At 43.9% G+C, this 21,708-nt stretch overlaps 1 protein-coding gene across 1 annotated transcript; it reads left to right on the top strand.

The window, feature by feature from the left end:
• The first annotated feature begins 2,845 nt into the window (after positions 1–2,845).
• LOC142076605 (uncharacterized) lies at positions 2,846–6,860 on the top strand. Its single transcript, XM_075138894.1, has 2 exons — positions 2,846–3,007; positions 3,567–6,860. The coding sequence occupies exon 2, from the start codon at positions 3,781–3,783 to the stop codon at positions 4,738–4,740; it is 960 nt and encodes a 319-aa protein (XP_074994995.1). The 5' UTR covers positions 2,846–3,007; positions 3,567–3,780; the 3' UTR covers positions 4,741–6,860.
• The last annotated feature ends 14,848 nt before the right edge of the window (positions 6,861–21,708 follow it).

Here is a 21,708-nt window from a genome sequence, read left to right as displayed (position 1 = left end):
TAATGTGTAGCTAGTGCTGCCTGAGGAGGAGCAGCAGCAGCAGAAGGGCCTGGAGCATCTCTACTTCCCCCCGAAGGACAACAAAGTTCTGGTGCTCTCCAAGGCAGGGGAGGTGAGTCGCTTTGGGGGTGTCTCCCTGTCGCTTACCCCTATTTTGAGGGGCTGAGGGTGTCTCTGCTGCTAACGAACACCTCAGCTGTCCTTAGTCCCCCTCTGATGTGCTCAATGAGATTTTTTTAGGACAAACGGGGTTTTAGCTGCTCCCACTTGCCCCGGGGGTGAGGACAGAGTTGGGGACCCCCCAAAATCTCCTTTTACACCCCCCAAGTCTTATGTGGGACACGAGCAGCGAGACAATGTCTTGGATCCCGAAACCAGAGGTGTGACCCTGTGCATAGTGCAGCAGGTCTTCAAGGGCGCCTGGGAGCTGGCAGAAAAAGGCTGGAAAGTGAGTTAAAAAAAAAAACCCAACAAACCAAAACCAAAGCGTTAACTCCATTTTGGGGGCATTTCTGGGTTTTTTGGGGCTTGGTGTGATGCTGTCGGGCAGTATGGTTTCTCTGCCAGCTTTGTGGAGATCTACAACAAATCTCTGTGGGATCTGCTGGCCGGCCGGCCAAAGTGCAGGGCCAAGCTGGAGATCCGGCAGGCCAACGAGGAGGTGCATGTCCCTAACCTGTGCTGCATCCCCGTCGCCTCCAAGGAGGGGGTAGGGGGACCCTGATTCCCCCCTTTAAAGCTCAGATTGGTTGTGTGGGTGGTTTTGGGGGGTAACGGGGCATCTGTGTCCCCCCGCAAGGTGCTGGGGCTGCTGCAGACGGCAGCCACCAACCACTCGGTGGCCCAGACAGCCCTGAACGACGGCTCATCCTGCAGCCGTGGCGTCTTCTAGCTCTGCATCCAGGGCTCCAACACTGCCTGGGACCTGTGCTGCGCCTGCGAGTGGGGGTGTGGGACCCTTTATGGGGGGCCACCCTTTAGAGGCTGTGGTTTGGGGTGAGCCTTTAGAGGTCACTGCTTTGGGGACACTAGTTTGGGGTGGGCCTTTAGGGGCCGTTGGTTCAGGGGCACCCTTTATGGAAGAGCTTTTAGGGGCCACCCATTAGGAGCTGCTGGATTGGGATGAGTCTTTAGGGGCCGCTGCTTTGGGGCCACCTGGTTTGGTGTGAGCCTTTGCGGGGGACACCCTTGAGGGGCCACTGGTTTGGGGTGAGCTTTTAGGGTAGGGACCACCTGGTTTGGGGCGAACCTTTAGGGGCCACTGGTTTGGGGCCATGGGTTCAGGGCCACCAGTTTGGGGTGAGCCCTTTTGGGCCCCTCGTTTAGGGCCATGGGTTTGGGGTCACTGGTTTGGGACGAGCCCTTTTTGGGTTCTTCCTCTTGGGGTGAGCCTTTTAGGGGCTCTGCTTTCAAGACCACGGGTTTGGGGTGAACCTTTTGGGGCCATGGGTTCAGGGCCTCCCTTTTGGGGCCACCAGTTTGGGGCAAGCCTTTTCAGGGTCATGGGTTTGTGGCCACTCGTTTGGGGTGAGCCCTTTTTGAGACCCCCCTTCTGGAGTGAGCTGTTCTGGGGCCCTGCGTTTGGGGCCCCAAATTTGGGGTGAGCCCTTTTGGGGTCCCTCTTCTTGGGGCACTGGTTTGGGGCGAGCACTTTTTGGGGCCCATGGGTTTGGGGCTACTAGTTGGGGTGAGCCTTTGGGGGGGCCCATCTTTCAGGGCCATGGGTTTGGGGTGACTCTTTTTGGGGTTTCCCTTTTGGGGGCACCAGTTTGGGGTGAGCCCTTTTGGGGTCTCACTTTCTGGGTCACAGGTTTGGCGTCACCAGTTTAGGGTCAGCCTTTTTGGGGCCCCCTTTTTTGGACCACAGGTTTAGGGTGAGCCCTTTTTGGGCCCCCCTGTTTTTGGGGTGACCCTCCTCTCCCCCCACAGCGGTGTTGAGCCTGGTGGACCTGGCAGGCAGCAAACAGCTGGACGAGTTGCTGTCAGGTGGGGAGCAGCTGCACGAGACGCAGGCCATCAATGCCAGCTTCTCCACCCTGGGGCAAGTCATCACGGCCCTTGCCAAAAAGGTACGGGGAGGGCCCTGGGTTTGTGGGGGTCCTCAGGGCCCTCCCCTTAACTGCCAGGGTCCCCGCAGGAGCCCCATGTCCCCTGTTGCAACAGCAGGCTGACCTACCTCCTGCAGAACTGCCTGGGGGGCTTTGCCAAGATGTGATTGAAGGGCTTGGGGGGGTATTTTGGGGGGCTGGGAGTTTTGGGGGACCCCACTGACACCGCGATGTATCCTCAAGATTGGTGTTAGTGAATCTCGCTCCCCTGGAGGAGAAATTCACTGAGTCCTTCACCTCCCTGCGCTTTGCAAGCAAGGTGGGGGGGACGGGGGCTGGTTTGGGGGTGGGGGGTGGGCTGGTTTGGGGGGGGAGCAGGTTTTGGGTGGCTTTGGGAATGATTTGGGAAGGGGGAGATACAAAATTTCGGAGGGGGCGGTTGGCGGACATAAAGATGGTTTTGGGGGGTGGGGGTGATTTGGGAAGGGTGAGATAGGAAATTTGGGGGGGTGAGATGGTTTTGGGGGGCAGGGAGCATTTGGGGGAGCATAGGAGGGTGTAGAGGGATGGGGGCCAGTTTTGGGGGCAGATGGGGGTGATTTGGCAAGGGGGATATGGGAAATTTGGGAGGGCTGGGGCAGTTTTGGGGAATGGGGATGATTTGGGGGCGCACACGGGACGGGGAGATTGTTTGGTGTGTCAGGGGTCAGGTGGGGGTGATGGTTTGGGGTGCTGGGGGTCTGTTTTGGGAGTGGGGGTCTGTTTTGGGGGGACTGGTTAGGGGGAACAGGGGTAGGGTTTGGGGTGGTGGTTGGGGGGATTTTGGGGGGTCTGTGGGCTGTTCTGGGGGTCCAAAGTTCCCTCCCACCCCCCTCTCCACAGTTGAGCGAATGCGTGGTGGGCATGGCCCTTGCCAACTGGAGGTAGCCCCTTGCTCCCCTGGCAGCAAAATCCATAGGGTGAGCCTCTTCCCGTTGCACATCTACTGTCTATAAGCCCCGCCGGCACCTATAGCGGAGCATAAATGCTCCCACGTATCAGTGAGCTAAAATTCCATTTTTTTTTTTAAGGATTTGATGTTTTTCTCAGTAAATAGTAGGGCTCAAACCCTAAAAATTCATAATAAACCTCAGAATTGGTTTTTGATATGGGTAATAATTAATTAAAAAAAATAGTTCTTAGGGGCAAAATAAACAGTTAAAAGGGATAAAATAAATAGTTAATTTAAATTCTGGCTGTTTTGGGTCATGCCTTGCCCTGGTCCTTCCCATTTTGGGTGGAAAATGGCAATATTTAATTCTCATATTTCTAAGTTCAGGCGGGAGGACAGCAGAGTAGGGGCACAGGAGCCACAATTGAATGCCCTGATAAAGATATGTTGAATCTTGCTTAAAAAAAAAGTGATTTTTTTTTTTTTTTTTACAATCACAATTCAGTTGTGTTTTATACCCACCTGGGGTGTTTTATTGTTGAGATTGATGATATATCACACTGAGGACTCGTCGACTTTTAATTAAGGTACGACGAGTACTATTTCCTCACCAAATCGTCGCAAATGACCCCAAGCCTGCCAGGATTTCTCTGCTTTCGGCCTCAAAATCTGGGTTATAGGGAAAAAGGAGGAATATGTGAGTAAATATATACATAAATATACCCTAATAAACACATATGTGCACATTCAATTATGCTTTTACCCTTGTTGTTTTGCAGCATCACATTGTGTCCAAACTGAATGAAAATAATCCTCCTTTTTTTCATCCTCTATCTCTGTCCTGCTGCCCATTGCCGTTTCTTCCTTTTCCATCTCTTTGTCCTGATCTGCATCTGTCTCTTTTTTCCCCGTGCAGTTTCTCTGGCCTGTTTCCTGGCTTTCTTTTCCTTTCTGCACCTGTACGTGCTGCTCTGTGTCCCTGCCTTCCTATCTCTCTCCTTCCTTCCTTCTCTTTCTATCCCTTTGTTTTGCTCTCTGTTGCTGGTTTTTTTCATTCTGTTTCTCATTGTCCCTGTCCTCTTTCCTGTTCATCTCTTACTCTCTCTGACCCTTTGTGCTGCTCCCTGTTCCTCTTATTTATTGCCTCACCTGTCTATCCCTGGTTTTTTTTGTGTTCCCTGTCCCTCTCTCTTTCGCAGTACCCCACTTTGTGGCTCCCTGTCTTCATCTGTTTTCTATATCCCTCTGTCCTTCCTCCTTTCTTTCCTTGTCCCTCTGGCCTGCTACCCATCACTGCTTTTTCTTTCTTTCTCCATCTCTCTGTCTCGGTCCTGTTGCTCTCCTTCTCTCTCTGTCTCTAATGGTTCTTTCTCCATCTCTGCCCCTCTCCCTGTCCTTTTTCTCTTATTCTCTCTGTTCTCCATCCTCCCCCTAACTTTTTGTCTGTATATCTCCATACCCTGCTTGTCCCATCATTTCTTGCTATATCCCCCTGCCCAGCTCGCTGTCCTATTATTCCCCTTTGTTCTGCTCCCTGGCCTTTTTTGTCATCCTGCAGCCCAGTGCCAGTTTTTCATTCTCCCTCTCTTTGTCCTGATATGTCTGTCTCTTTTTTCCCCCTCAGTTCCTCTGGTTTGTTTCTTAACTTTTTTCCCCCCTCTCTCTCCTTCCTTATTTCTTTCATTCAATTTCTCTCTTGATCCATCTGTTCTGCTCCGCGCTCATCATTTTCTCTCTCTTTGCCTCTGTTCTGCTCCTTGACCCTGTTTCTCTTTCGCCGCGTCCCTGCAGAGCTCCTCATTCCTTTTTTATCAACTTATCCATCTCACTGTCCTTTTCCCTGTATCTTACATTCTGCTCCTCAGTCCTTCTCCCTCATTTTATTTTTTTCTTCCTATTCCTCTATCCTGTTCCCCTTCGCTGTATTTTCATTCTCTGTATCTGCTGCTCCAGTAACGATTGCTGAGTTGTCTCGGTACAGGCACCGAGCCCCAGAGCAGACTCACTCCTGGAACTTAGACGCATTAACGAATAAACACTTGCTGTCTCCTTTGCTCTCACGGCTGTGCTTGTAGTCCTTTGTACCTGGTGGAGAGGAAGCAGGAAGAGGTGCAGGAGATGGCTGCCCCCACCCCTCTGGGTACCTGGAGGCCTTCCCACCCCCTGGAAAAGGTGCCTGGTGCCTCCCCAACTCAAGAAAACTCCTCCAGCCCTGCTCACCCCCTGCAGCTGTCTCTAGCTTCAGCACCTCCCTTGAAGCCTGTCCCGTAGCCACAGATTGCCCTCAAACCCTGTCCTCATGGCAGCAAGCTGGCCGTTGAATATGCGTTATTGTCCATAAATGCAGGTGCCGTTAGCATCAGTTTGGGGAAAGAGCGGTGTCTCCAGGAGCTCCTGCAGAGGGAGGGGTTCCTGCCTGAGGAGAGCTACAGTCATCACTGTGGATAATGGTTGCTTGCTCTTTCTCTCTCGGTCGTGGGTTCCTCTCCGGGGATGTTGTTGATTGCGTCTGGCTCAGGTTTGCGTGGGTCGCCTTTGGCCTCATTCTCTTAGCGGCATGGGCGAAAAGGGACAGCTGGACGCTTACTGGCTGTGGGCAGGAGCTGCTGCGGCTGAAGCTGGAGAGGCCAGAAAAAGGTAAAGCAGCTGAAGAATAAAATAAAGAGGATCCAGCTGGCAGCTGCCTCCAGCTGCAGGCAGGAGCCAGCCTGCCTCACCAGGTGAGGGAGGATCCCTTTTAGCGTAGTCCTCGGCAGATCTGATCACCAACATGCACCGCATGGTACGTCTGTACGCGTAACCGAAAGCATGCTACAGCCACGCAGAGTGTGCGCGTGTGAGGCTATGTATCTGGTAAGCCTCGTATTGTAAGAGCTGTAAGACACTGATCTATTCTCTCAGGTGGACGACAGTCAAGTGACCGCAGCTACAGAGGAGGAAGGAGACAGAGAGGGAGAGACGAAGATGCGTCCGAACTGTGAAATTCTCCAGCAGCTCTGAGAGCGGGAGCTGCGGTGAGTGCTGGAGCCTTGAGGCCGTGTAGTTCCTCTTCTGCGTCCCGGTCCCTCCTTGCCCCTCCTCGTTCTCTTTCTCTCACTTTGGTAATTTTTTTTTTGCTTCTCTGCACCTCTCCCTCTCTCGTTTTCCAAGTCCCCCTCTTTATCTATCATTCTACCTTTCTGGTTTCTTTTTTTCTCTGCGCTTCTGTCCTGTTCCCTCTTTTTCATCCTCTGTCTCTGTCCTGCAGTCCATCACTAGTTTTGTCTTTCTCCATCTATCTGTCTGTCTTCCTATCCCAATTTTTTAAATTTCTCCCCGTCTGCCCTTTAGCCCTTCACAGTTCCTACCCCCCCACCTCCGTCTGTCTCCATGTCCCTATTTTTTAATTCCTCTCTCTCTGCCCTGTATTCTAGATACATTTTTCCTTTCTTAGATTCTCCCATTCCTGTTCCTATGTTTTAATTTCTTCCCTCTCTGTCCCATGGCCCATTTTTGTCTGTATCGTTCTCTCTCTGTCTGGCTTCCTGTCCCTATTCTTTAATTCCTCTGTCTCTCCCCTTCAGCTCATCGAGTTTTTTTGGTATTTCTGTTTATCTCTGTCCATATCACAGTCCCCTTTTTAAAATCCTCCCTCTCTGCCCTGTGGCCCATTACTCTTCTTTGTTTTTCTCCATCTCTGTCTGTCTGGTTCCCTGTCGTTTCCTCCTCTCGGGCCTGTAGCCCATCGCTAATTTTTTCCCCCCTGTGCCGCTCTCTCTGTGGCTCCCTTTCCCTATTTTTCAATCCCCCTTCTCTGCCCTGTAGCCGATCGCTGTTGTATTGGGTTTACGCGGTAAGGTTTTGTTAGCTGGGGCGGGGCAGGGGCTGCAGGAGTGGGTTCTGTGAAAAGGGACAAGGAGTCGCCCCCATGTTGGGCACAGCCAGTTCCGTCTCTGAGACGGATCTGCTGCCGATCAAAGCTGAGCCCATCAGCAATGCTGGTGACGCCTCTGTGGTGGACGTTTAAGGGCTTAAAAAAGCTGTGCAGAAGCTGCGATAGAGGAAATGTGAGCGTTAAAGAGCCCTGCAGACATCAGGGTCAGTGAAGAAGGAAGGGGAGGAGGTACTCCAGGCACCAGAGCAGAGATTCCCCTGCAGCCTGTGGTTGAAGAACATGGTGACGCAGGTTGTTCTCCTGCAGCCCGTGGAGGACCCCACGCCGTAGCGGGTGGATGTGCCCAAAGGAAGCTGTGACCCCGTGGAGAGCTAGCGCTGGAATGGGCTTCTATCAGCACTTGTGGCCCTGTGGGAGGGACCCCATGCTGGAGCAGAAAAAGAGCATGAGGAGGAAGGAGCAGCAGAGATGACGTGCGATGAACTGTTCGCAACCTGTCCCCCTGCGTTGCTCAGGGGGAGGATGTAGAGAAGTCGAGAGCGAAGATGAGCTTAGGAAAAAAGAATACGGCGGGGGGAAGGTGTTTTTTAGATGTTCTTATTTCTCTTTATCCTACTCTGATTTTGATTGACAATAAATTAAATTAATTTCCCCAAGTCGAGTCTGTTTTGCCTGTGATAGTAATTGGTGAGTGATCTCTTTGTCCTTATCTCAACCTACAAGCTTTTTTGTCGTATTTTCTTCCCCTGTCTTGTTGAGGAGGGTAAGCGATAGAGTGGTTTGGCAGGTGGCCAGCCACGGTCAACCCACCTCAAGTTTCCTTCTATCAGGGTCTGTGTCCCTATTTTTTAATTCTTGCCTATGTTTCTTGTACCCCATGGCTCTTGAAACCTCTCCTCTCTTTTTACCTCTCCATCCCTATCTTTTTAATTATTGCATATGTTTCTCAAACGCAGTCGCTTTTTAAATTTTCTTGCTACCTTTCCCTCTCTCTGTCTCCCTGACCTAATTTTAATTTCTTGCCGGTTTCCTGCACACCATCGCTTTCTAAATTTTCTTTCTACGACTCCCGCTATCCATTTCCTTGTTTATAATTCTTAATTCTTCCCTGTATGTCCTGTACCCTGTTGCTTTCTGCACTTTCTACATCTCCCTCTTTCTATCTCCCTGCCCCTATTTGTTAGTTCTTGCCTATCTTTCTTGTACCCAGTTGCTTTTTGAAAGTTTCTTTCCACGTCTACCTCTGTCCGGCTCCCTGTTTCTATTTTTTATTTCTTGCTTATATTTTTTTCCCTCCTATCACTTTAGAATTTTTCCCCGTCCCTTGTCTGGTCTCTATCTTGTCCTGCTGGTTCCTTCCGCCTCTCTCTCCTGCTCCCTGTCTCTCTTATTTATTCCCGCCCCCCCTCTCTCCCTATTGCTTTCTGCAATCGCTCCGCTCTCCTCTCTCTACACAATTGTCCTACTCCCCACCCCTCTCTTGTTTGCAGTGTCCTGTTTTCTGGCTCCCTGTCCCACACCTCTTCTCTATGTTCCTCTGTCCTTCCTCCTGCTTTTCTCTTCCCTTTTCTTCCTCTCTCCTGCTGCATTTGCGCACCGAGCCTTGCAGCCAATTCACTGCTGGGATTTCTTACGTGCATTAACGAATAAGCTTTTCCTGCCTTCTCTGTGCCCCTGGATACGTTTGCAGCCCCTGGGGCAGGGCTCATGGCTGTGGACAGGTGCAGGGGAGAGGGTGATGTGCTGTGGCACTTTGCCGATGGCCCCTGCTCCCGATGGGCTCCAGCTGGGGCTGGGGCAGCCTAGGTATGGCCAGTGAGGCCGAGAATGGGCTGGCCCTGCTGTGCTAAGGGGCTCTCGCTGTAAAGGGGGCTGCCTGGGCACGCCTGCCCAAGGGAGCTGATGACGGGAAAACTGGCTGTGGAGGGAATCCGAGGGGGTCCCAGAGGCAGCTGCCTCCAGCAACGAATGGCCGGTGGCGAGAAAGGATCCCGCCAAGCCGCCCTCGACAGAGCAGACACCAGCATGCGGTGCTGGGAGCTCGTTGTCTCCGTCGGCTACGTGCATGAGCCACCGTGTGTCAAGGAAGCCTTGCGGATGAGGAGCATCTGGGCGTCCGCTGCGTGCTGCAGAACGGGTGAGGGTCGGGCTGGCGGCACTGCAGAGGAGGAAGGGGCAGATGCAGAGAGGTAAGCGTCAGGGCAGTGAAGGTCTCCTGCCGGCACCGGGAGCTGCAGTAAGTCGTGTGTCCTCCCCCTGCATCCTGGCCCATCTCTGCCACCCTTCTCCAGATGTCTGCCTGCCTCCTTCCTCCGTCTCCCTCTCTGCCCGCCCACCTACCTGTATGGCTCCCCCAAACTTGTTATTGTTCTTCCAACTCTGCCCAGTACCCTCTTGCCTTTTAAACTGTTTCTATGTCTCTCTCGAACCAGCTCCGTCTCCGTTTTTTTTTAGTTTTTCTGCTCTGCTTTGTACCCCAATTACTTTTTAAATTTCTTTTCTCTGCCTACCACTGTCTGGCTCCCTGACCCTATTTTTTAATACCTGCCTCTGCTCTGCACCCCATAGCTTTTCAAACTTTCTTTCTACGCCTCCCTGTGTTTGGCTCCCTTTTCCTAGTTTTTATTTCTTCTCGCTCTTTCCTTTATCCCATCATCTTAAAAATTTCATTTATACATACATCTCTCTCTCACCAGCCTTATTTTTTAATTCTCACCTGTGTGAATTGTACTCTCTCGCTTTTTGAAAGGTCTTTCTATTTCTCCCACCATCTTCCTTCCCATCCCTATTTTAAAAGATTTCCTATGTTTCCCTTTACCTGCCGCTTTCTAGTTTCTCTTTCTATGTATCCCTCATGCGTCTCCCTGTCTTTATTTCTTAATGTTTTCCTATCTGTCCTGTACCCCGTCGCTTTTTAAGTTTTATTTCTATGTCTCCCTCTATCTGGCTCACTATCCCTATTTTTCAATTCCTCCCTTTAGCCGGGGAAGGGTCTGCTCAGGCACGCCTGCCTGAGGGAGCTGAAGAAGGTGAGCTGCCTGAGGACGGAATCTGAGAGGGCCCCGCCGGCAGCTGCCTGCAGCACGGAACGGCCGGTGCCCACGGCGAGGAAGGATCTCTCCGAGCCGTCCCCGACAGAGCGCACCACCGGCACACGGTGCTGGGAGCTCGGTTCCTCCGTCGGCCGCACGTGTGAGCCGCTGGGAAGCCTCGCGGTGGAGAAGCGTCGAGGCGCCTGCCGCCGAGGCAGAGAGAAAAGCATCAGGGCGGTGAAGGTCTCCTGCCGGCGCCAGGAGCTGCAGCGAGTCGCGCTTTCTCTTTCGCGTGTCCCGGTCCATCTCTGCCGCCCTTCCCTAGGTCTCTGCCTGCCTCCCTGCCCGTCCCTGCTTCTGTCTCCCTCTCTGCCGGCCCATCTACCTGTCCGGCTCCCCACAACTTGTTACTCTTCTGCCAACTCTGCCCTGTACCGCTTCACCTATTAATTTTTTTCTATGTTTCCCTCTCTGTGTCTCCCTCCCCCTATTTTTTAAGGTTTTCCTATGTTTTCTATATCCTGTTACATTTTAATTTCTCTTTGTACGTTTCCCTCTCTCTGGCACCCTGTCCCTATTTTTTAATTCCTCCCTCTGTCCTGTACTTAATCGCTTTTAAAATTTTCTTTCTATGTTTCCTTCTATCCATCTCCCTGTCCCTATTTTTTTAAATTGTTTCCTGTGTTTCTTGTACCCCATTGCTTTTAACGTTTTCTCATTGTGGTTCCTTCTATCCATCTCCCTGTCCCTGTTTTTTTAATATTCCTGTGTTTCTTGTACCCAATCGCTGTTTAAGTTTTTTTTCTACTTTGTCCTCTATCCATCTCCCTGTCCCTATGTTTTAATCCTTGTCTATGTTTCTCGTACTCGGTTGCTTTTTAAAACTCCTTCTACTTCTCTCTCTATCTGGCCCATCTTGATTTTTTAATTCTTCCCTATATTTCTTGTACCCCATTGCTATTTAATTTCTCTTTCAATAATTCCCTTTTCTGGTTCCTTTTCCCTAAATTTTAATTCGTCTCTTTCTTCCGTATATCTTGTCACTTCTTAAATTTTCTTTCAATGTTTCTTTCTATTCTCATCCCTGTTCCTACTTTTTAATTCTTTCCTGTGTTTCTTGTAGCCTGTCGCTTTGAAAAATTTCTTTCTATGTCTCCCTCTGATTCCCTGTCCCTATTTTTTAATTCTTCCCTCTCTGCCCTGTTCCCAGTTGCTTTAAAAATTTTCTTTCTATATCTCCATTTATTTAGTTTCCTGTCCTTTTTTAATTTTTTCCTGTCTATACTATAGTCCGTCAATTTTAAATTTTGTGTCTATGAGTACTTTTATCCAGTTCACTGTCTTCATCTTCTAATTCTCTCCGGTCTGTCCTGTACTCTATGGCTTCTGCAATTTTCTTTCTGTGTCTTTTATCAGGCTCCCTATGATATTTTTTAATTCTTTGCCGTGTTGTGTTCCCTGTTGCTTTCTAAATTTACTTTTGTGTGTGTGTATTTTTTTCCCCATTCTTATTTTTAAATTTATTCTTGTCTTTCCTTAAAACTGTCGCATTTTAAATTTTCTTTCTGTGTCACAGTTTATCCGCTTTGCTGTCCCTATTTTTTATGTTTTCCTGTCTCTCCTGTACTTGTCGCTTTTAAAATTTTCTTTCCATGTCTACTTTAACGAATTTTCTGTCTTTTTAGTTTCTCGTCTGTCTTGTACCCTGTTGCTTTTGAAATTTTCTTTGTACGTCTCTATGTACTTTTCTCCGTATTCTTATTTTGTAACTTTTTCTTGTTGTTCCTTAATGCCTTTGCTTTTTAAATTTTCTATGTTGATTTTAATGCAGTTCTGTTCCCATTTAAAATTTTTTTTCATGCTTGTTCTTTACCCAGTTGCTTTTAAAATTTTCTTTCTATGTCTACTTTAACCAAATGACTGTATTTATTTTTAATTTTTTTCCTGCCTGTCCTAAACCCCATCGCTTTTTTGATTTTCAGTCTATGTGTATTTTTACCAAGCTCCCTATCCCTATTTTTTGATTTATTCTTGTCTGTTGTATACCGTCACTTTAAAAATTTTATTTCCATGTCTGTCTCTATTTTTAACCTATCCTTATTATTTATTTTTTCTTGTCTTAATGCCATCGCTTAATAAATTTTTTCCTATGTCAACATTTATTATGTTTGCTGTCCCTATTTTTTATTGTTTTGCTGTCTTACCTGTTCCCCGACACTGTGTAAATTTTCTTTCTATGTCTCTGTTTTTCTAGTTTTCTGTCCCCATTTTAAATTTTTTTTCCGTATTTCCCACACCACAACTTTTAAAATTTTATTTCTGCGCGTGCTGGTTTTGGATGGGATAGTGTTAGTTTTCTTCACAGTAGCTGGTACGGGGCTACGTTTTGGATTTGTGCCGAAAACAGCGTTGTTAACACAGGGACACGGCAGTTATTGCTGAGCGGCGCTTACGCAGTTCGGGGGCTGTTCCGCTCCTCACCCTGCCCTGCCAGCGAGCAGGCTGGAGGTGCACGAGAAGGTGGGAGGGGACACAGCCAGGACAGCAGACCCCACCTGAACGAAGGGATATTCCAGACCCTATGACATGCGTAGCAATAAAACTGGGGGTGGAGGTTTGCGGGGGGGCGCTGCTCGGGACCGGCCGGGCATCCGTCTATTGGTGGTGAGCAATTGTTTTCATTTGCATTGCTTGTTTTTCTCGGGTTTTATTTTCCTCTCTTTTTGTGTTTTTTTTTTTTGTTTCCCCCCCTACATTTTTTTTAAAATTTCTTTTAAATTATTAAACTGTTTTTATATCAACTCTTGCATTTCTTTCTCACATATATCCTTTCGATTGTCTCCCCATTCCGCTGTGGCGGAGCGAGCGGGCAGCTGTATGGTGCTTAGTTGCCAGCCAGGGTTAAACCACAACCTTGCGTCTACATTTCTGAAGCTGTCAATGGTTATTTTGTAAGTATTTCCTGTCTGTCACCTACCCTGTCCCTTTTCAAAATTTCTAATTTCTACTTTTATCCAGTTTGCTATCTTTATTTTTTAATTTTTTCCTCTATGCCCTGTACCCCATCATTACTAAATTTCCTTTCTGTTTCTCAGTTTTACTTCACTGTCGCTATTTTTTAATTTTTTCCTGTCTGTGCTGTACCTAATCAATTCTAAATTTTTCCTTCTGTCTACTTATATTAAGCTGCGTATCACTGTTTTTTAATTCTTTCATGGCTATCGTGTTGCTTTTTACATTTTCTTTCCATGTCTACTTTAACCAATTCTATTTCCTTAATCGCTGTTGCTTTTAAAATTTTCTGTGTACTTTTATCTCATTTGGAGTCTTTAATTGCCTACCTTTATTTCTTGTCTTTCCTTAATGCCGTCGCTTTTAAAATTTTTTTCTGCATCTGTTTTAATTCGCTGTTCCTATTTTTTTAATACTTCTTTTTTGTCCCTAATCCCCCTCACTTTTAATATTTTCTTTCTATGCCTACTTTTATTCTCTTTGCTGTCTTTTAAAAATTATTTCTTCTCTTTCTTCTGTGCCATCACTTTCACTTCTTAGATCTTCTTTCTACATCTCTGTTTTAGTTCGCTGTCGTTACTTTTTAATTTTTCCTTATTTCCTTAATCACTGTTGCTTTTAAAATTTTCTGTCTACATTTATCCAGTTTGCTGTCTTTATTTCTTAATTATATTTTGTCTTTCTGTAGCGGCCTCGCTGTTTAAATTTTCTTTCTCCATCTCTTTTAGTTTGCTGCCCCTTTTTTATGTTTTTTCCTGTATTTCCCTAATGCCTGTCGCTTTTAAAATGTCCTTTCTCAGCCTATTTTTTTTTTTTCTTCGCCGTCTTTTAAGAATTATTTTTTGTCTTTTCTTAGTGCCATTGCTTTTTACATATTCTTTCTATGTTTCTGTTATAGTTTGCCGTCGCTATTTCTTAATTTGTCTTTATTTTCTTAATCCCTGTTGCTTTTAACATTTTCTACTTCTATCTCATTTGCTGTCTTAATTTTTTAATTATTTTCTCTTGTTTTTCCTTAGTGCCATCGCTTTTTAAATTTTATTTCTCCTTCTCCATTTTATTTCAATATCACAAATTTTACTTTCTTCCTTATTTCCTTAATCCTATTTGCGTCTTAAATTTTCTGTCGTCTTTTATTATGTTCGCCGTCTTGATTTTGTAATTATTTCTTGTCTTTCCTTAGCATCCTCGCTTTTTAGATATTCTTTATAGATCTCCATTTTAGTTCGCTATCTGTTTTTTTTGTTTTTCCCTTTATTTTCCTTTTCCCCCTCGCTTGAAAAAGTTCTTTCTATGCCTACTTTTTCCTCTCTTTGCTGTCTTTTAAAAATTATTTCTTCTCTTGCTTCTTTGCCGTGACTTTTTAGATTTTCTTTCTATGTCTCCGTTTCAGTTTGCGGGTGCTATTTTTTAATTTTTTCCTTATTTCTTTAATCACCGTCACTTATAAAATTTCTGTCTACTTTTACCACGTTCACTGTCTTTATTTTGCTGTCTTTCAGTAATTTCTCGTCTGTCCTCAGTGCCATTGCTTTTTAAATATTCTCTCTCTTTTAGTTCAGTGTTTCTATTTCATAATTTTTTCCTTTATTTCCCTAATACCCATTGCTTTTTAATTGTTCTTTCTATGCCTACTTTTATCCCCTTCGCTGTCTTTTTAAAATTGTCTTTTCTTTCCTTAGTGACCTCGGTTTTTAAATTTTCTTTCTACATCTTCTTTAGCATGCTGTCCCTATTTTTTAGTTTTCCCCTTTATTTCCCTAATCCCCCTCTTTTTTTTAATCTTCTCTCTATGCCTACTTTTATTCCCTTTGCAGTTTTCAAAAATAATTTCTTGTCTTCCCTTAGCGCCCCTGCTTTCTAAATATTCTTTCTACGTCTCCGTTTTAGTTGGCCAATGCCATTCTAAAGTGTTTTTCTCATTTCCTTTATTACCGTTGCTTTTAAAATTTTCTGTCTCCTTTTATCCTATTCGCTGTCTTTATTTTGCATTTCTTGTCTTTCCTTAGTGCCATCACTTGAAAAATTTTCTTTCTACACCTGTTTTCATTTGCTTTCCCTATTTCTGATTTTTTTTCCTCTATTTCCCTAATGATTGTCGCTTTTTAAGTTTTCTTTCTATGCCTACTTTTATCCCATTCACTGTCTTTACTTTTTAATTATTTCAGCTCTTTCTTTTGTGCCATCACTTTTTATATTTTCTTTCTACATCTCTGTTTTAGTTTGGTGCTGCTATTTTTAAATTTTTTTCCTTTTAATTTCCCTAATCCCCTTCATTTTTAAAATTTTTTAGTTTTATCCTGTTCCCGGTCTTTACTTAGCTGTCTTTTCTTTTAAGTATTTGTTGCCTTTCTTTAGTGCCTTTGCTTTTTAAGTTTTTTTCTTCATCTGTTTTGCCTTGCTGTCCCTATTTTTTAATATTTCCCTTTATTTCCCTAATCCTCCTCAGTTTTAAAATGTTCTTTCCATGCCTACTTTTATTCCCTTCGATGCCTTTATTTGTTAATTACTTATTCTCTTTCCTTAGTGCCATGGCTGTTAAAATTTTCTATCTATGTCTGCATTTTATTTTGCTGTTGCTGTTTTCTAGTTCTTTCCTCTCTTGATCCCCTGGCTTTTAATATTTTATACTTTTATCGCGTTCGCTGTTGTTAGCTTTTAATTATTTTTTCTTGTTTTTCTTTAGTGCATTCCCTTTATAATTTTTCTTTCTATGTCTCCTTTTTTAGTTCGCTGTTGCTATTTTTTAATTATTTCCTTATTTCCTTAATCACCTTTGCTGTTAACGTCTTCTAGTCTACTTTTATCCTGTTTATGGTCTTTATTTGTCTACCTTTATTTTTTAATTATTTCTCATGTTTACTTATCACTGTCACTTTTTGTATGTTCTGTGCACGTCTCCTTTTTAGTTAGCCGTCTCTATTTTTTAGTTTTTCCCTTTATTTCCTGAATCCTTCTCGCTTTTGAAAAGTTCTTTCTACGCCTACTTTTTTCCCTTTGCCATCTTGTAAAAATTATTTCTTCTCTCGATTCTTTGCTGTCGTTTTTTAGATTTTCTGTTTCTTTCAAATTCTCTTTAAGTTGAATGGTGGTATTTTAAAATTTTTCTTTATTTCCTTAATCCTATTTGCTTCTAAAATTTTCTGTCTACTTTTGTTCTTTTTGCTGTCTTTATTTTTTAATTATTTCTTGTCTTTCCTTAGCACCTTCGCTTTTTAAATTGTCTTTCTACATCTCTATTTTAGTTTGCTGTCCCTTTTAAAATATGTTTTCAGTTTATTTCTGTAATCCTGGTCACTTTTTAGATTTTTCTACTTGCATCCTGTTCGCTGTTTGTATTTTGCTGTTTGGTTTTTTTTTAACAATTTCTTGTCTTTTCCCAGTGCCCTCGATTTTTAAATTTTCTTTCTACATCTTTTACTTTGATGCCCTTATTTTTTAGTTTTTCCCTTTAATTCTCTAATCCCTCTCGGTTTTTTAATGTTCTCTCTATGTCTATTTTTATTCCCTTTGCTGTCCTTTTTTTATTTCTTCTCTTTCCTTAGTGCCCTCGCTTTTAAGATTTTCTTTCTACGTCTGAGTTTTAGTTTGCTGTCCCTATTTTTCAGTTTTCCCTTTTATTTCCCTAATCCCCCTCGCTTTTTTAATGTTCTTTCTATGCCTACATTTATTTCCTTTGCTCTTTTTCTTAATTATTTCTTGTCTTTCCTTCGTGCCTTTGCTTTCTGAATTGTCTTTCTACTTCGCTGTTTTAGTTCGCTGTCACCGTTTTAAAATTTTTTCTCTATTGCGTTAATCCCCATTGCTTGTAAAATTTTCAGTCTACCTTATCCCGTTCACTGTCTTTATTTTTAGTTTTTTCCCTCATCTTTCCTTAGTGCGGTCACTTTTTACAATTTCTGTCTTCATCTGTTTAGTTAGCTGGTTTTTATTTTTTAATTCTTTCCTGTCTTAGTCCCTCGGCTTTAAAAATTTTGTTTCTCTGTCTGCTTTTATCTAGTTTGTGGTCTCGGGTTTTAATTTTTTTTTTTTGTCCTCTTGCCAGGCGGTTTTGAAATTTTCTTTCTATATTTACGTTGATCAAACTCCCTACTATTATTTTTTGATAGGTTTCTGTCTTGGTCACCCTTTTTTATTTTTTGGATTTTTCTTGTCTTTCCTAAAAGATGTGGCTTTTTAGTTTTTCCGTGTGTAATTTTATCCCATCCAATCTGTTAATTTGTTAATTCTTTCCTGTCTGTCCCGCAGCCTGCGCTCCACTTAATAAATTTTCTTTGTATGTCTCTGTTTATTTAGATCGCTGTCTCTATTTTTTTTTTACTTTTTCCCTCTCTTAATCCCTTGGCTTTTAAAATTTTGTTTCTATATGTACCGGTACTCTAGTTTGCTGTCTCTATTTTTAGTTCTCTGCTGACTGTCCTGTCCTCTTTGCATTTTCAAGTTTCCTTCTGTGTGTACTTCCATCAAGCTCCCAATCCCTACTTTATATTTTTTTCCTGTCTCTTATGTATCCCATCATTTTTGAAATTTTTTTCTTTCCCATCTTTTATTCGGTTTCCTCTCCCTATTTTTACTTTTTTTTTTCTGTTTTCCTTACCCTGTCGTTTCTTAAATTTTCTTTTTATGCCTCCGTTCATCTCATTGCCTTTCCCTTGTTTTTAATTCTTTGTTGTTGTGTACCAGTTGCTTTTAAAATTTTATTTGCATATCCCCATTTATCTAGTTCCCCGTCCATTTTTTTCCTTGCTGTGTTTCTGGTAACCCATCACTTTTTATTTTCTCTTTTGAACCTCCCTCTGTAAAGCTTCCTTGAACAATTGTTTAAATTTCCTGCCTCTCTGTCCTGTTCCCGTTCTAGTTCTCAGTCTATCCATCTTATGTGCTCTCTTTTTTAATTCTTTCCTGTGTTTGTCGCTTTTTAATTTCTCTATGACTGCCTCTGTCCAGCTTCCTGTCCCTCTTTTTTGTTGTTGTTGTTTGTTTTTTTTTTTTAAATTCTTTCTGCTGTGTTCCCCTTTTGTAGCTTTCTACATGTCTCGCTCTATCCAGTTCTCCATCATTGTAAAATGACACCCCTGCCGTTCCTCTGTCTCCTGTCTGTGTCTGTCTCATTCTCTGTCCCTCTCTGTTGTTTCTGTTGTCCCGTTCGGTCCCTCCCCTGCTCCCTGCTCCCTGCCCCCTCTCCCCCTTATTTATTGCTCCATCTCCCCATCCTCCTCCTCGGTGCGCTCCATTTCTCTCTCTCTCATCACCCATGTGCGGTTCCACGTCCCTCTCTTGTTCCCTGTATCCCATTTTTTGGCTCCCTGTCCCATACCTGTTGTCTACCTTCCTCTGTCCTTCCTCCTGCTTTCTTCTTCCCTCTTTTCCCTCTGTCCTGCTGCCTTTGGGCTCTGAGATTTGGAGCCAACTCACTGCCAAAATTTTTGATGCGTGTAAAGAAACAAACCTTTGCTGCCTCCTTTGTGCTCCTGGGTGCGTTTCCAGCTGCTGGGCTCTGGGCAAGTGGCTGTGGTTGGGTCCAGGGGAAGGGGTGATGTGCTGTGGGGCTGGGGCCATGGCCCCTCTTCCCGATGGGCTCCAGCTGTGGGCTGGGGCAGCCCAGGTGGGACCCATGAAGTGAGGATGGGGTTGGGCCAAGGGTTTATAAAGGCTGCAGGTGGGGATGGGTCAGGGCAGCCCCCTGTGGTCCCTGTGAGGCTGAGGCTGGCCCTGCTATGCTAAGGGGCTCTAGCTGGGGAGGGGGCTGCCTGGGCACTCTTGCCTGCAGCACCCGGCTGAAGAGTGAAACAAAGAGGCTTCCGCAGGCAGTTGTCTCCAGCAAGGAACAGCCCATCCCTGCAGTGAGGAAGGATCCCTCCCAGCGATCCCCAACAGAGCACGCCACCAGCACATGGCGCCAGGAGCTCGGTGCCTCTGTTGACCGCACGTGTGAGCTGCCATGAGTCTGGGAAGCCTCATGGGAGAGGAGCACTCCGGCCCCTGCTCTTGGGTGGGTGAGGGTCAGGCAGCCAGCACTGCAGAGGAGGAAGGGGCAAGGGCAGAGAGAGAAGCCTCGGGGCAGTAAAGGTCTCCTGCCGGTCTCCAGCAGCTGCGGTGAGTTGTGCGTCCCATCTCCTGTGTGAGGGCCCGTCCCTGCGGTGCTTCTCCAGACCTCTGCCTACCTCCTTGCTCGTCCCTGCCTCTGTCTACCTTTCCAGCTGCCTGGCTCCCTAAAGCTTTTTGCTCTTTTGTCAGCACTGTTCTGTACACCGTCGCCTTCTACATTTCCAGCTCCCCACCTGCTATTATTTCATTTTTCCCGCGCTGCCTTCTTCCCCATTGTTTGTGCAAATTGCATTTCTAGGTCTCCCTCTATTCAGCGTGACCCCTCTCTGTTTTCAGTGACTCCCTGTGCTCTGTACCCTGTTGCTCTTCCAATGTCTTTTCCCTGTGGCTCCCTCTCCCGATATTTAACTCCTTACCCATATGGCCAGTATCCCATTGCTTTCTAAATTTTCTCTCTCTGACTCCAGTCATCCTGTTTCCTGTTCGTGTTTTTAATTTCTTCCTGCCTATCCTCTACGTCATCACTTTTTAAATTTTGTTTCAATGTCTCCATTTATTTAGTTTGCTGACCCTATTTTTTTTTCCTCTCTGTTCTTAATTTCTTTGCTTTATATATTTTCTTTCTATGTCTCTGTTTTAGTTTGCCATCGCTACTTTCTAATTTTTTCTCATTTTCTTAATCTCTGTTGCTTTTAAAATTTTCTGTCTGCTTTTATTCCATTTGCTGTCTTTTTTTTTTATTTATTTCTTGTGTTTTCTTAGTGCGGTCACTTTTAAAATTTTCTTTTCATGTCTCTGTTTGTTTGGTGTCCCTATTTCATAATTTTTTCCTTTATTTCCCTAATGCCTATCACTTCTTAAATGTTCTTTCTATGTCTACTTTTATTCCCTTTGTTGTTTTCTTTCTTTTGTGCCGTTGCTTTTTATATTTTCTTTCTATGGCTCCATTTTAGTTGGCTGTCACGATTTATTAATTTTTTCCTTATTTTTTTAATCAACCTCGCTTTTAAAATTTTCTGTCTGCTTTTATTTGGGTCGCTGTATTTATTTTTTAATGATTTCTTGTCTTTAGTAGTGCCTTCGCTTTGTAATTTTCTTTCTGCATCTCTGGCTTACTTAGGTGTCGCTACTTTTTAATTTTTCCTTTTATTTCCCTAATGCCCCTCGTTTTTTAAATGTTCTATGTGTACCTTTTTCCCTTTGATGTATTTATTTTTAATTATTTCTTGTCTTTCATTAGTGCCCTCGGTTTTATATTTTCTTTCTACATCTGTTTTAGTTTGCTGTACCTATTTCATAATTTTTTTCCTTTATTTCCATAATGCTTGTTGTTTTTTAAGTTTTCTTTCTATGTCTACTTTTATTCTGTTCCCTGTCTTGAATTTTTAATGATTTCTTGTCTTTCCTTAGTACTGTCGCTTTGAAAAGTTTTTGTCTATGTATGTTTTTTTGTTCACTGTCGCTATTTTTTAGTTCTTTCCTCTCTTAATCCATCGGCTTGAAAAATTTTCTACTTTTGTCTTGTTCGTTGTCTTGATTCTCATTGTTTTCTTTTGCTTTACTTATTGCCATGACTTTTAAAATTTTCTTTCTACGTCTCTGTTTTAGTTTGCCATTGCTATTTTTTATTTTTTTCCTCATCTCCTTAATTTTTCTTTCTTTGTACCCCTATTCCGTTCGCTGTTTTACTTTCTTCGTTATTTCTTGTCTTTCCCTAGCGCTCTCGCTTTTAAAATTCTTTCTATCTCTGCATTTTCATTTGCTACCAATATTGTTTAATTCTTTCCTCCCTTAATCCCTTGGCTTTTAAAATGTTGATTCAATGTCTACTGTTATCTACTTTGCTGTCTCTGTTTTCAGTTTTTTTCCTATCTGTCCTGTACCTAATAGTTTTTAAAATTTTCCTTCTATGCCTGCTTTTGTGAAGCTTCCTATCTCTGATTTTTATGTTTCCTGCCTGTCATGTACCCTGTCACTTTAAAAATTTACTTTTTATGTCTCTGTTTATTTAGTTCGTTCTCCCTGTTGTTTAATTTTTTTTTTTTTACTTCTCATAATCCTTGTTGCTTTTAAAATGTTCCATGTCTACTTTTATGCCGTTTGATGTCTTTAGTTTTGAATTACTTCTTGTCCTTCCTTAGTGCTGCCTTATTTAAAATTTTGGTTTACGTCTCTGTTCTAGTTCAGTGTCCCTATTTTTTCATCTTTTCATTTCTTAATCCTTGGCTTGTAAACCTTTGTTTCTATGTCTACTTTTATCTACTTTGGTGATCCTATTTGAAAGTTTTTCCTCTCTGTCCTGTATGTCATTGCTTTTTACATTTTCTTTCCGTGACCTCTTTTATCAACAGGCCTATCCTTATTTTTTATTTCTTTCCTGTCTGTTGTTTAACACGTCGCTTTTAAATTTTCTTTCTATGTCTGATTTTATTGAGATAATTGTCTGTATTGTTTCTTATTTCTCTTGTTTCCTTAGTGCCCTTGCTTTTTAAATTTTCTGTCTGCGTCTTGGCTTATTTAGTTTGCTGTTCCTCTTTTTTTTAGTTCTTTTCTCTGCTAATTCCTTGGATTTTCAAATTTTGTTTTTATGTCTACTTTTATCACACTCCCTATCCCTATATTTTATTGCTTTCCTGTCTGTCATGTACCCCCTCGCTTTTAAAATGTACTTGCTATGTCTCGGTTTTTTGTTTGCCGTCCCTGTTTTTTCATATTTTCCTCTCTTAATCCCATGGCTTTTAAAGTTTTTTTTACATGTACGTT

The sequence above is a fragment of the Calonectris borealis genome, unplaced genomic scaffold (assembly GCF_964195595.1).
Source record: "Calonectris borealis unplaced genomic scaffold, bCalBor7.hap1.2 HAP1_SCAFFOLD_73, whole genome shotgun sequence".
NCBI classification, from domain to species: Eukaryota; Metazoa; Chordata; class Aves; order Procellariiformes; family Procellariidae; genus Calonectris; species Calonectris borealis.
The sequence above is the reverse complement of the archived record's forward strand: the minus strand, read 5'-3'. Positions and strand labels throughout refer to the sequence as shown.